The following is a 15,582-nucleotide window of genomic DNA, read 5'->3' as shown; positions in this document are numbered from 1 at the left end:
CTGCTGTCTCAACAGAAATGGGTGAAAGGTCCTTCAGAGTGGAATTTTTCCCCAAATCTCTCCTCCTCAACGCGAACCAGATGTGTGCTCCTGGGCTGTGCCCTCTCCCCCCCCTCCTTCTCACTCCCTCTCCCCCTCACACCCACCCCTCGTTCCCCCCTTCCTTAAAACTGCTGTGTCTGTGCCTCTCTCCCTCATATCATCTAAGGCCTGGCTTCAAAGATGCACTCTGCACTGCTGCTGCTGTCCCTGTGGGCTCTGACTGGAACCGTGTCCCTGCAGGCTTCAGGTAAGACCCATGACTCCATTCATCATCACTCACACCTGGTTAGATGTCCGTGAAGCCTGCATGCACAATGAACGCAGCTGGACTGCCACTAAATACTGGGAATAAATGAGCAGGAAACATTAATTGAGGGTAATTACTGAATAGTTGTACTTCTCCTTACATGTGTTGTTACTCTGCAGATTGAATTTGATACAAAATAATAATAACATGAATGATAATATGAAGATGATCATGTTGTTTGTGCAATTAATCATTCAAAAGCTCTATTGGTGAGATTCTGTGCTCTTATAATTTAACTGCTTACATTGATTGTCTGTCTATGCTGTGTCTGTTGCAATGTGATTCCAATTCTGTCATGTTTTAACTGGTTAATTGTCTGCTTAAAACTGTTTTGAATTAATTGTGTGCTTGTTACATGTCCTTCTCATAATGCTACGGCCCTTGGTAAGCTTTTTATCCTGTTTAGCTGTTTACGTTATGCCTTCTCCAGCTCTGATCTTCTATATTATGTGTTGTATTTATTGTTTTAATGGCCAATTTAACATCAGGATGAGGGACAACGGTTAATAATGAGCTGTGTGGTTAACACTGGCATCTTTGTAGTTTATGGTAATCAGTGTGCATTGTCCCTTAGAATAAATAAATACATGAAATCAGGACTTTTAAATGCAATGGACTAACTAAGGCTGAGATTGTGACATATATGTGTGCATTTTGGATGTTCACTGATTGCAAAAGAACAGTGCACTGATTGCAAAAGAGCTAAATCAATATTTTTTATGTCAGTCTCCAGTCTGGATTGGCAGTAACATACTGTACAGGTGTTGCACGCAGTCGTGGTAAATCTTTTATATATTGTCTTGAATGCAAATATTTGTGTTGAGTCATCTTTGACCTTTCACACACCTCCAGTCCAGAGGTGATTCCAGGTCCATGTATGTACTGTACACAATGTGTACACAGTGTCTCCACGCTGTTCTGGGATGATCGTCATGTGTGCATTAGCACAGCAGCACATGTGTTTTCACATGTGCTGTGGGCAGAGTGAATGCAGCACAAGACCACATGTTTGCATTCTGAACAGTGAAAAATGGGGAACCCTGTCTAACGCCCCCCTTTCCTCCCCCTCTCCCCCTCAAATGTTCTGTACATTGAGGGTGTGTCGATTTAGCAAAATAAGTGGAGGTTTTATGATGTGTGATGGAGCGCACATGGAGAATCCAGAGAAATTTAATGATACTTTTAAGTAAAGGAAATTAAAGCTGCACAGTTACCAAGAAACAACAACAGCTCCCAGATAGTACAAATGTAACATAAATAAGATTTTTGTCCATTTTAAATTATACACACGTATTTTAACTTATGAAATTACTGTAAATATGAACTATTCCTTTTGACTCAATGAACTATGTAAATTGTTTTAATAGTTTTACATGTGAACTTAAAGGGACAGTTCACTCCAAAATCCAAGAAACATATTTTTCCTCATATCCGTAGTGCTATTTATTCATCCATCTAGTTTTGGTGTGAGCTGCTATGTTTTGTATCCCTTTTTCATACACATGTGCCGGCTTGGCTTGACTGAATTTGACTCAGTACATCAGTCCAGCACGGCAGGGATTTACATGTCCATTACAACATGGCGTCCTGCTTGAAGGTGTGTATTTTAACTGAAGATAAGCTTAGCTTGAGTCAAACAGCTATAAAACGGTAAATAAATACTTAATTTCCTGAAAATTCCCCAGAATGCATAGTCAAACTATCTACATGGATGGCACTAGAGGTAAGAGCAAAAATATGTAGTTTTACTTTTAGAGTGAACTTTGCCTTTAAATTATTACATACTTGTGTATTATATGTAGACTCCTACAATACTCAATTACTCCTAGAGACTGATCAAATATAAATTGCATTTTTAAACAAAGTTCCTGTGCTGAACAGACACTTGACACAGAAGCACTTCAGCAGTCTGACTTTTCTATATATAAAAAAAACAAGATTGACAGCTGAATAGCAAAGAGCAATAAAGCCTGCCATCTAAATACTTACTCATCTGGCAACCTGGGTGGCAAATGTTTGCCCAGCCACCCACACTGACTTCAAACAAAAAAAAACAAGGCAGAACTGGCAAACAAAATCTCAATTACGGCCCTCAGCATTTGTGTTTTTTTTTTTTTTTTACAAGAGGGCCATGAATGGAGTAGAGACAAACAAAGGGACAATTACTGCGATGGTGTGATAGTGTGTATGTGTGGTATCACACCAACAGGGTCGTGTCCAGAGAGACTTCTGGGAGAGGAGAGGAGGAGGACGTGTCCTCGGCCCTGCAAAGCTGACAAGGACTGTGGCAACAAACGGCAGTGTCTGTGTGACGGCCAGTGTGGTCTCAGCTGTGTGGCTCCAGGTAACTATTTGTATGCATGTGTGCCCCCAGTTGTCACCAGTGTGGGCTCAGCCATTAAAAGTGTTTGTGTGTGTGTTTATACCCAGCTGTGCCAACATACATCTGTGTGAGTGTTTTTCCTGGAAAATAAAATAAAAGCCTTGTCATGCACAGAATCCCAGCCTGTATGAGTACTGGACAAAAGCTTTTTATGATGCATTGTAAAAGGGGGGCACTGTGCACAGAACCAGTCGAGTTATACAACCTCATTAGTGCTATTTTAAAAAGGTTTAGCGCAAACTGTTTGATTTGTCTTGTACGAGGAACAATCGAGCACATTCTCAGAACTGCTTTTGTCACTCCTCTTCTCCTCCCTGCTCCGTCTGGATCGTCTCTTCTCTCCTCAGGTCGAACTTGTCCCTGGCCTCTCCCCCCCAGTGAGAACTCAGTGGCTCACCTCCTTTCTCCCACTCACACATTCTCTGCCCTGCTTGAAGTGCGCTGCAAGCCCGGATTCAAGTTGCCCAGTGGCTTGGATGTCACTATCCGCCGTTGTCAGGGTGACCGACAGTGGAGTGGGGCTGAGCCCAACTGCACAGGTGCGTCTGAGTTCAACAGGAAAATGTTCTTTATCTTTTAGAAAAAGGTAATGATACCACAGATGATGAACATGTGGGAGAATGTTGTGTTTGTTACTTAAATATAGTCTCGAGCAGCTGGTACCCTGCATGTGCTCAGTTCATGTGTTCAGGTCAGTGATGTGGTCAAGCATCAAACGTAGCTTTTACTGTGTTTTTCTGCGCAAGACAGACAGACAGAGATAGACTGAGAGATATTCAGGAATGAAACCCCTCTGCGATTGTGCCGACTGAGACATTGCACAACTGGGACCTATTCTCCTCATCACCATAGCAACCAGAGCTTTAGTTGTTCATACTGGCTGTCTGAAGATTTTACTGGCGAACTGCTGATAAGGTTAAAGAGGAGAGGAGAGCTGAGCACACAAGTGTCTGCATGAAGACCATACAAATGGATCACAGCACAGAAACCTATGTTTTCTGTTACTATATACAGTGCATGTGTATGAAATTATATTTGTTTATTTTTCAGGCCACAGTTTGTGGTGTTATTGTAATGGCTTGCGTTATGTAGTCCTCTAATAGAAAATTAGACTGTAAGGAGTTTCTATGTTGTTATTCAAAGGTGGACAAAATTAACTGTATTTAAATAATAAATATACTATATCAGTATTCGAAATACCTGGTGACAATCAGGAAGTCCCCCCCTACCTACACATAACACTAACAGTGATATACTGAAGTCTTAGACACAATATGCTTTTAAACAGAGCGTAGCCATGATGCCAAAGTAAAACTACTGGCGTTAAAAAATAAAAGCAAAAAGTACAATAAAAAACTTTGATATTTAATGCATTTACCAGTAGCAGGTATTCAGTCAAAAGGGGTTTCTATTTCTCCACATCTTCAGTCTAAATTACTCCCAACCCCTGCTCTGTTCTAGTCAGTGGTCACGTTCACGTCTACATAACTGTGGCTGCTGCAAATACATTTTTTGTCCTGGTTTTCATTGACCCCTTAATAATCAGACAGTATTACTGGCTGCAACAATGCAGATGAAAGGTCTGGATATTAATTGATATTGTTGGCCTATTCAGTTCTGAATCATGATTTTAAAAGTAGTAAAGTGGTTTACATAATGTAGTTCATACTTACATAAGATTAAAATTACAGACTTGAAAAAAGAGTCAGTTCCCAAAAGTACCCAAAAATGACTTGATTACAGGCACTTCCACCCCTGTATACAATACAACAAAAAGCAAAATTACAGCCTAAAATGGAATCAAGGTGAATCACAACTTCTTCAACACAGTTTCAATACAAATCTAGGATTATAAGTTTATTATAGGCTCTATACATGTTGTGTCAAACCTTGTGTTGTTCTTGAATTCGTCTGTAATCTCTCTATTGAACTAAAACTCACACGTGACCAGGTTTGCTTTAACGATGCACATATGTATGTAGACCACAGGACCCAGAACTGAGCACATGTAAACAAACGCATGAGTAACTGAAGTCGATTCTTTAAGAAAAAATGTAGACTCTGCAATAATTATACCCTATTTTTCAACCCAAGTGCCTCTGTGCCCTGACATAATCATGTGGTGAGACATTTGTACTTTCTGTTTGTTAAAACACGGAACAAAACATGATAATTTTGAATAGGTGGCTCACAAAAGATAAAACTTGTTCTGCTGCTGTGCAGCCTTATCACCTCTCCGCTGTGCCATGAGGCTGCACACCTGCACATAAAGTAAAGCCATCAATACTTCTTAGTATCTTGACACATCTCATCATCATACAGCACCTTGAAATATGTTTTTTCTTTCTTGCATTAGCTGATTTTAATTTTACATTAATAGTATAAATCTGCAAAATAACTAGTAACTAAATCTTTAAAATATAATATATAAAATATAGGGTAGTACAAGAGGAAAGTAGCATGACACAGAAATATTGAAGTTAAGTCCAAGTACATCAAAATTGTACTTAAGTACAGTACTTGAGTAATGTTACATTCCACTACTAAAAGCAGTAATACTACAGTGTCCAGCTTTCAACATTTTCCTCAAAGGTAGAACCAGTAGGATTCGTTTGAGCTGTTCGTAAACGCACTGGAAAGATAGCTGATCGTTGAGTCTTATATTCAAAGGAAAATGATGCATATTGTCTAGAGTAGCAATGGTTCACAGACAAAATTTGTCCTACTGCTGTGCAGTATTATTACCCGTAACACTGTGTTATGAGTAGAGCCATCAATACGTCTTAGTATCTAAGCACATCATCATAAAGCACCTGGAAATATGGTTCTTGCTTATTTAAATCATTCATTTTTATTTTGTATTAATAATAAATTAATAATCTACAAAATAACTTGTAACTAAAGCTTGTAACTTATACAGTACATGAGGTACTTATGTTCCACATCTAAAAGAAGTAATACTTCAATGCCAAGCTTTCAAGATTTTTCTTAGTTACAGCAGCAGTACAGAAGGTACGCTGGGAACAAAGAATAAAAGGATTCATTATGCAGATGACAATATTCTTATATATTTTTGGTTTTATGTTTTGGTGTTACATGCAACACTTAACATTAAGTCCCTCTATTTAGAATTTGTGAGCAGTATATAAATATTTAATAAATTGATTATAACAAACTAAGGTAAACTGCTACCTATATTTTAAGATAGCATATTACTACTAATGCATTAGTGTGTAAACAGCATTTTCTTAAAGAAAATTCAAAGGACTCTAGTTGTTTTCCACCAAAATACCTCTGTGCCCTGAGATAATCATGTGGTTAAACATTTGTACTTTATGTTGAACTAAATATAGAACAAAATGTGATAAATCTGAATAGATGGCCCACAAAAGACACCGTTTGTTTTACTGCTGTGCAGCCTTATTACTTTTACCACTGTGTACAGCAGCACATGAAGTAAAGCCATCAATACTTCTTAGTGTCTCCACACATCTCATCATCATGCAGCACCTGGAAATATGTTTTTTTGCTTATTGCTTGTGTAGACCTGACAGCTGTGATAAAAAAAAAACACAACAACACAAGTTCAGCCTTAGTGGTCTGCATTAATCACACACCTGGAGCTGCAGTGAACATGCTTTCTCAGGAAACCTCCACCCAGCTGGGTCCCTGTCTCACCCCGGAGATTTAGTATCTTTTCAAAGATGTGAAATAAGGATACGATTCTGGGCTCTCTCGTAGAGTATCCTCCTGCTGAGAGACAGGCAGAAGGTAGGTGGGTTCTGAACGTGTGAGAGCGTTTGTATTGTGTGTCCTTTGCATGTGTGTTAGAGTGTGAGTCGAGCTCCTTCATGCCTGTTGAGAGGCGGTGGGCGGCAGATCACTGTCAGAGTGGCACCGAGCTGTGAGTGTGAATGTGTGTGTTTGTAGCAGAGAGGTAGAGAGGTAGATTTTTTTTTCTGTATACATTAGATGTGTATGTGTGGGGGGGCGGATTGCACATGTGTGCGCTGAGTTTCTGTGAGTGTGTGTGTGTGTGTGCGTGCGTGTGTGTGGGCGACAGATCACAGTCAGGAGAGTCAGAGAGCTCTCTTGCTCATGCTGCTTCAGGCCTTTCTGTTCCCTGTTCTCCTCTCCTCTGCTCTCCTCTCTCATCCTGTTTTCCTCTCATCTCTTTCTCCTCTCATCCTCTTCCATCTGAGGCCTCTGATAAGGTCTCTCTCTACAATGGAAGCCAAGGACAAGCGCGCAGCTCTGGGCTATTTAGTTTTGTCGTTTTGCGCATGTTTGCGAAGGAAAAAAAAAAAACCTTTGCATCTTCAGTCTCCATCAGATTTCTGTGCATTTAACGTTGCGCTTCATTCAAAATCACTGCGTTATAATTTTTTAAGAGATGGATTTTTTTTTTTTTTTTACCTGCTTCAGAGCAGTTTGGTGCTGCAGCCTGTGTGGGCGGCAGCAGTACGAGGCAGGCAGAGGAAGGTGCGATATGTGAAAACAGAACTCGGCTTCGGGCTCTCATCCGCAGCCAAACAGACTCGTAACTCTCCCTCTCCCATAGGTCCCCTTTACATTCTTATATTAACGTTTCTCGGTTTCAAAAAACCCAAGACAGCCCTCAGGCGAGAGCTGTCTCTGCCTTTCAAAGCCGCGCGCAGCTCCGAAACCCCGCGCTTGATGGAGCCCGGGTCGCTCCAGCCTCTCTCCAAGCACCACTCTTGATATTTATATTTCCACGAGCGTGAGGCACTCAAAACTTCCAGGAATGAACAGTGCCAGGTGTTATACAATCACAGATATAGCTGTGATATCGGAGAGGTGTTTCACCTGCTCATCGAACTTTGATTTATTACCTAAGAAGGGTTATTTCAACTTAAATAGAACAAGACATTGAGTGAAACGCCTCTGTGGGTCACAAACTAAACAGAAACCTTGGTTTAAACAAGTCAAAAAGAGGTTTGTTCCTCTGTCCGTCTGTTTTGATTCCCCACTCTCCCTCATTCTTCATTCCTTCTTTACTTTTAATAGCTGTTACCTGAAAAATCATGTCCACATCCACCAGTTACCCCTGATTCTAATGTGTTTTCTGTGTTTGTGTGGGTTTTTTTTGTGGGATATCTCGGGTTGTGTTTGATTATTTGAATCACAGAGCACATTGGATTCACACTGATTGTCGCTACAGCTTTACACACTCTTCACACATCACTGTCACTACAGGACATTCAGCATCCAGATCCTTTACTCAATAAAATGATCAATACTACAGGGACAGAATGCTCTCTAAATAAAACTGTAAGTAAAACCTAACTCTGTAAGTAAAACTCTGGCATTAGAAATCCAACTTGAGAAAAAGTACAATAGTATTAGAATCAAAATATACTTTAAGTTCCAAAAGTGAAAATACTCATTAAGCAGAATGGCCCATTTCAGAATAATGTGTATTTTATCAATGGACAAGGCTATGATTATTGATTCATTAATGTGTATTTCACTTTAACGTTACATCTGGAGCTAATTCTAATTACTTTGCATAGTGTTGGGTAGCTTAATTTATAATAATATAGCATTTCTTTGACATTATAGTTTATATTAATAATCTAAATCTGCAATGTAATTAGTGAATAAACAGCATAACACTCAAGTGCATCCATATTTTTGAGTGGAGGGGGATTTAACCCCCTCCACTCAAAAATATGGATATCTGGTCTTAACTGTGCAGAACGATGAATGTGCAGAATTTGACACCAGAAGGATGTTTTCACATCCATCAGCTGAAAGAGGAACATTTCTTTGCGCTCACTGAAAGTCTGATTTTAAGGGGTGGACACATGAGCGTGATTACTGACATCACACTGGAACTTTAATTCTGGTCCAACTGGCAACTTAAACAGGTGTGATGTAGAAACTTGAAGCTGCCAGTGCACAGACATTATTATGCCAAGCAGATATGTTTCAATCAATGTCTGTCTGTCTGTCATGTTTAAGGACCTTTAAGTTAAGTACAAGGACATCAGAACTGTACAGTACTTGAGTAAATGTACTTAGATGTACTTGGTTACTTCCCACCATTGGTGAAAGTAATAATACTATGAAAAACTTTTAAAGATTTTCCATAAATACAATAGAAGTACATAAGTATCATCAACAGAATGTAATTAATTAACCAAAAGTGAAAGTATTTATTATGCAGATGATGGACCCTGACTGTAATATATGTTTTTGACTTGAAGCCCCCCAAGTAGCATGTATGAGCAGGATATGCACATTTAAATGATAGTTTATAACACATTAAAATAAAGTGTTACCCATATTTTATTCCTGCAATAATTATTACTTGTACATTAGTGTGTAAACATCATTTTAGTACAGCAGCTGGTTGAGGAGGAACTAATTTTAATCACTTTATACTGTTGGATAATAATTTGTAAAAATGCAGAATGTAACATAAGTGTGCAGGTTTTGTATGTGCTGGCTTGGTCTGCAAAGTAACTAGTAATTAAATGGAGTACAAATATTTACTACGGAGTTTAAATGGAGTAAATATAAAATATTTGCATCTGAACTCTAAGAGAAGTGAGGAAAATGTAGAAGTATTAAGTAGCCTAGTTTGGAAATACTTATGTAAAATATAAGTACCTCAAAAATGGACTTGAGTACAGTACTTGAGTACTCAGACACATTCCATCACTGCTACAGAGAACTTTTCTGTTGCAGAAATGTTATAACAGTAACTGAAGGCTGGTCTGACTGTTTGTTTTTCTGCTGGCCTGGATATTTTTGTCTTAGGTGCAGGACCTGTTCCTGCGGTGGAGTATTTCTGCAATGTGCTATTGCTACTTTTACTTAAACAAAACATCTAACAGTGAAGTCTTTCCCCTTCTGTTCTTGTTTGACCTTCAGAGGCCGAGTCAATCGAGGTTGCCGCTGCCCCAACATGCCCTCTGCCTAAGGAAGTCATCGACACCTTCAGCATCCAGGGTGACGCTACTGTAGGAACATCCATCCGCTACAGCTGCCTGTCTGGGTGAGACGGAGAGGAGGGGATGGGGGAGGATGGGAGGTTAAGGTTGTGAGTGCGTAGGTAGAGGCTCTGAAAACCTGAAATGATGCGAAGGTAGAAATGGAGGAAGTGAGAAGACGGGGATGGAGTGTGAAGAAGAAGAGGGAGGGAGGGAAGGCTTGATTACAGGAGAGGTGTTGGGGAACGACGGATGATGAGCGATGAATGGCAGGGAATTCATTTTGATCTCCCAGCTGACGATCTCTCCATTGAGCTAACTAGGTCATTACAGTCTAATCTTGTATTGACTCCCCTTTACACACTGACTCATCCGCAGGAGAAGATGAGCCTGAGTGGATGTGTCAGCCAGAACTGTGCACACAACATTTAGACACTGTGAAAGAGAGACAGGGCGGAAAAAGGAATCATTTACACCTTTTTTCATCACTTTTATTTAGACGGAGCTCCTTAGCTGTCAATACTGTACATGTCACACGGCCATCTGTCTCCATCACTCTCTCCCTTCTCTCTGCAGGGCCGACATAGTGGGGAGCAGTGAAAATTTCTGCCAGGATAATCAGACCTGGCAGTACCCTCACCCCATCTGTAAAAGTAAGTGTGCAGTCGTGTCCTTCCGTGTGTGTGTGTGTGTGTGTGTGTGTGTGTGTGTGTGTGTGAGCATGCATGTGTGTAACTCTGCCCTCATGTATCTTTCAAGGTTAGCAGGAGAGGATGGATGAAGAAGGTGGTTGTGTGAGTGACTGGGTGAAGAGACCTGCGTGTTCGTGTTGGGGGATGTACATTTGTTTGGTGTGTGCGCATGTGTTCATGTATGTGTGCAGATATGTAAAAAAAAAAAGAGTGAATCAAAGAAGGAGACAGACAGAAACACACAAACCCCTTCAAGTAATGTTCACTAGTCTGTTTCACAGTGCTTTTCTGCCATCTTGTGGTCAAAGCTGGCATTTCATGGCCTGTTCCACAGTGAGGAACATATACAGGATGCTTAATGATTAACACTATGAGGAAAAAGTCTGACCCTGGCTTTTGTTAAAACAAAGTAGATAAGAAAAACAGGACCAAGCAGTCAGTCTCTGTCCTGAAAGCAGATCAGCCAATGGCCAATATGCATGTTTATCTCAAAACAAAAGTCATGTATAATTCCATTATTTCATGCACATTACAATCTAATACACATGGTTATTTGAGCCAGTAACATGTTCTTTTAAAGTGTTGTTTTTATTACTTAATGAAATAGAAAAATACACTGGGTTTTGCTGTAGATTTCAGAGCACAAGTTGTGTTTAAGGAAGAGTGGGGTAAAGTATGTTTGAGTTGGAGCGCTTTCTGTGCTCAAAATGAGTTTGTTTCAGATGCTCTTCGGTAGGGATGTGTGTGCACAAAAAACTTCAAAACTCTCTTTTAAAATGCCTTTACTGTCATGACACGCTCATGTTAGACCTTAAAAAAACAAACAAACCCAGACACATTTGACCATCTAGCCTTCATAAGGGAGTCAAAAACAGTTTTATGAGAGAGTCTTTAATAGTTTTTGTGATTACATGATATACATACTGTATAATGCTAGCTAGTAATGGTTTTAGATTAACTCTCATTTAGTATGAGAGAAACATGTAACACTTAGAAAAGACAATAGTGAAATTTAGGCAGTTGTTTACAGTAGTATGCATGACAGTTGTTGCACAGGCCTAGACAAACTTTTTCACCATCCACCATTTTTTGTTTATTATCATGAGCACTGATACTGATTATCTCAAAATGCAAGAAAATCACCACTCCACTGCTTATGTTTGAAAGATGAGAGGATCTCCTGACTGATAATTTGCCTCTCTCACTCTTAGAAGTGTACTGCCAGCCTCCCCCAGAGATGGAGCAGGGCTATGTGGTGGCTGTACAGAAGACTGAATATGAAGTTGGCTTTGACATCCACTACCTCTGTAAAAAGAACTTCCTGCTGGATGGACCCCAGAAGATCACCTGCCTGTTGAATGGCAGCTGGAGTGCTTCGCCTCCACACTGCAGAGGTGAGGGATGTTTCAAATAACCACACCAGATGCAAAATGTATACATGTGGGTGTAATTGTACATATTTAGAGGGATTGTTCAGGTTTTCTTTTTGAAGTAGGGCTGTACGAGATTCATCCAGTCAGTGTATTACCTACAGTAGATGACAGTTGGCACGCCCCCAGTTTGCAGGAACAGCAGGAGTCCAAGTGTAGTATAGTGCTGGAAGCTAAGCAATATATTTTACCCACCTAAAAAGGCATACTTAAAAACATCAGAATTAGTGTATGCAATGTTTGGACCATTTTCACTGCTTTATTTTACTGTCACACATCCTTTTCCAACCCCCCCCCTTATACAAGCCAAGCGTCATTCTCTCCAAAGTCGACAGACTCCTTTGACAAAGTTGGAGTTGCTAATGTACTGTTGCCTCAGCCTGTTAGTTTGTTTTGTGCCATTGTGTGACTTTGGTGTTTTAAAGGGTTAGTTGAGATTCACATTAGTCACACAATAACACAAACAATCTAACAGACAGAGACAGCAGTGGATCAATGACTCCTGTGTCCTGTGCAGTGAAATTGTTTTTGTTTTTGTCAAAGGAGTTTGGCGGCTTTGGAGAGAGTTTTATAATGAGTGATATAACTTCAGTTTCCCATTAGAAAAGGCTGTCTGATGGGAAGGTAAAATGATGAACATATTTTAAATATAGCGCATGCTTAAACTTAGGGGGACCTCTTTTAGGTGGCTGAAATATGTTTTACCACATTTATTGTAGGTAACACACTGACTATGGATAAGTACCTCATGCAGCCCCACTTAAAAACCCAAACTATGCCTTTAAGCTCCAAAAAACTCATGGAATGGCAAACTCAAATGCTACTTTACATTAACACATACATTACACATAGTCCTAGACATTTACAGTATGTACATACTGTACATATGAGAATCAACACAACATTTTGTACTTGATGATTGTATATTATACTTATAATGTACTTTCATACCTTGTTGATCATTTTTATAGCTCGCTGTCTCATCCCTGCTGAGCGAAGCCGCGTGGTGATTGGCGGAGTGAAGCGCTGGCCGTTTGACGTTACAGACGCTGTGGTTCCTCACGGGGAAAATGTGACGTTCTACTGCAAACATCCTCGCAAGCAGTGCAGCTTCACTGCAACCCAGACCTGCTTTGATGGGAAGCTGCAGCCACCAGCCTGCTACCTTGGTAAACCTGGACCACCCAAACAGGCCGTCCTTCTTATCTTATTATTATCAGTATCAGCGTATCAGTCAGAAGAACATGGGGGGGTGGGAGGGCGCTGATTGACATCTGGAGATATTTTGCAATATTCATGCACCTTCTCTTTGTTTTTCAGAGCCCACATGGCTGCAGTATAAACTCTTCCCTCACCGGCTGGTCTCAGAGATCGAAGCATGTGAGCCTGGTGATGTGGAGTGATGACCTGCACGTCTGACCTCGACCCATCAAACACTCATTAAACTGTGTCACTCCACCTGACACACACCATCACCCAGAGCAGTCCTTCTCCACTCTGCAGCTTTGCTTCATCTATCTACGCTATGATTATGGTCTGTTAGAGATGAAATATTTCTCACAGCTCTTGTGGATCAGCAGGCTAAGCTGTCTGTCCTGCACTCATGGCCTTTGTCACTCTCTCTGCATCCTATCAAACTGCAGGCATAATTATAATCTGCAAACCCCTTAAGTATTACTTTGATCCTCCTCCAGCTTGAGCTGATGCAAACTGTAGCTGCGATCCATAGGCCTCCGTGATGATGTATATATAATGCATTAATACTTGCTATATCAGTTATGCCTGTGATGATACCTTCACGTACTCATAATGGCTTGACTCTGTGATATCTCACTGTGTGATCTCTCTTTTCTCTGTTGAGCGTGACGCATCAAGTCTTGAGGCTTGTTAAGAGTTAATTTGAAATAAAGTGATGTCAAAATGGTTTTGTTCTCTGGTCTCAGTGCTACTGAGTGAATTCAAGTTCATTTTCTCCATCCTCTTTATCTCTCTCTTGCTCTACCTCCAGGCTCGGGGAATAACACATTTCATGAAACAGAGTTACATACTTAAGACACACGCAAAAAAAGAAATTGTATGCCAATACAGTTACAAAAAAAAGTTAGCAGATTGTGGATACATTTAGTAAAAATGGGGATTATTAGCAAGATTACATTTTTAAAATACATTTAAAAATGAAGAATGACATACTACCATGCACAGTGCACAAACATTACAACACCTGTCATGGCCTCCAGTGAAATAATGCTTTCACTGGGTGGAAATTTCACCATTATTTTGTCTTTCAGATGTGCAAATGTCTTGGTATATAATTTAAATAAACATTTATAGGCAAGACCAACTGCTAATGTTAGCCACACAGAAATCCAGTTAACCAGCTAACTTATCAATAACCCCACAGCTATACTACTGCTGCAACTATAAAATATATTTTGTTTTGTATTTAGGTGAGCTGTGGTGAGTTGTGCTCTCACGTTATCCCAGAAGTTTCCAAAAATGTTCAGTTGCAGATAAATCCATATCTATTCAAAGTAATGGTGTGTTTCCTGTCAGCTATTGCTTTGCTAGCTAGCTGTTAGCAAGTTGTTATAACTTTCAGGAAACACATTGTTTGATATGTCAGAGGCCCTAATTATAGTCCTGAACAGACAGCTGTGGACTCCATGGGTGCCCATTAGTTCTGTTTTTACTACTTTCTTTTAGCTTGGAGGAAGCGCTCCATACATACGCACTAGATCAGTGTCTGTGGTGGTCATGGAAAGGTTTGTGAACGAGCCTGCACTGTCTCCCCCACTTTGTGTCTGTCTAGAACTGTCCTATCGAATAAAGGTTAAAAAGCACCCTCCAAAATATAAATACTAACACACTAAAAAGTGAAGAAAACAACTCTCATATCATGCCACTTCATGAAACTATGTCTTGTGTTACTGTGGCAGACCAGCCTAGCGATATAACTGACATATTGTATGTTTAACAAATGTACGTAATTGCTGATTTTAAACTAAACGTGCATTTGAACATAAGAAAGCGCCGTTTCTCCCAGCTGTAAGGCCCAGTGGCAGGGGCCAGTGACCAAGGGTCTTTTTGATGAACAGACTGATGACTGACAGACTGATGGCAGTTATAAGACAGGGTCCTGTGGTTTCTGTGATAACAATCATGGCTGGAATCACAGAACTGAGAATTTAAAAAAGCCATAACACAGATCACATATAGGGCCCTATATTGAGTTGGTTCTAAAAGATGACTGGAGGTTTGAAAACATTACATCATACATTTGTGTTTTTATAAATGATTTATTCAAATTTTTAAAAAAATCAACTATAGTAGAGTTTTACAAAGAATTTGACCATGTACAGTCTTAGAATGCTGTGTTTTCAACAACAAGAAAAGAAACTAGATTGTGACTGTCTTTACTTGTAAAATTATCTTTTAAATTGACAAACATCATGTGTATGTTCTTCCCAACCACTATCTCTATGTTTCCTGTAGAACTGCCCCACTGTTAAAGAAAAAAAAAACAAAACTGAAAAATAAATCCCCGGAAAATAAAATTATCTCATGTTTAGGCTCGGCGGGGGATTAATTTAGGCCAGGGGTCTTAAATGTTTTTCAGGCCACTGACCCCTTATATTACACTGAATATTTTCTGGTCTTCTATCATTTGTGCTTTATCATATCTGCTGTCAGCAGCAGTTGCAGCATGCATGTTAGCCTCGTTAGCTTCACTCTCTGGACTTTCGATTCACTGCGGCTCACATGAGTGTCT

The 15,582-nt window shown here is 39.9% G+C and overlaps 1 protein-coding gene across 1 annotated transcript; it reads left to right on the top strand.

The window, feature by feature from the left end:
* The first annotated feature begins 192 nt into the window (after positions 1-192).
* ntd5 (ntl-dependent gene 5) lies at positions 193-13,737 on the top strand. The gene is made up of 8 exons (XM_084726638.1): positions 193-289; positions 2,559-2,693; positions 3,080-3,271; positions 9,633-9,756; positions 10,268-10,344; positions 11,595-11,777; positions 12,785-12,982; positions 13,134-13,737. The coding sequence occupies exons 1-8, from the start codon at positions 223-225 to the stop codon at positions 13,214-13,216; spliced, it is 1,059 nt and encodes a 352-aa protein (XP_084582764.1). The 5' UTR covers positions 193-222; the 3' UTR covers positions 13,217-13,737.
* Positions 13,738-15,582: the final 1,845 nt, after the last annotated feature.

Source organism: Lutjanus erythropterus, chromosome 9, assembly GCF_056507025.1.
Source record: "Lutjanus erythropterus isolate fLutEry1 chromosome 9, fLutEry1.hap2, whole genome shotgun sequence".
Taxonomy (NCBI): domain Eukaryota; kingdom Metazoa; phylum Chordata; class Actinopteri; order Lutjaniformes; family Lutjanidae; genus Lutjanus; species Lutjanus erythropterus.
This window is presented reverse-complemented; position numbering and strand designations above follow the sequence as displayed.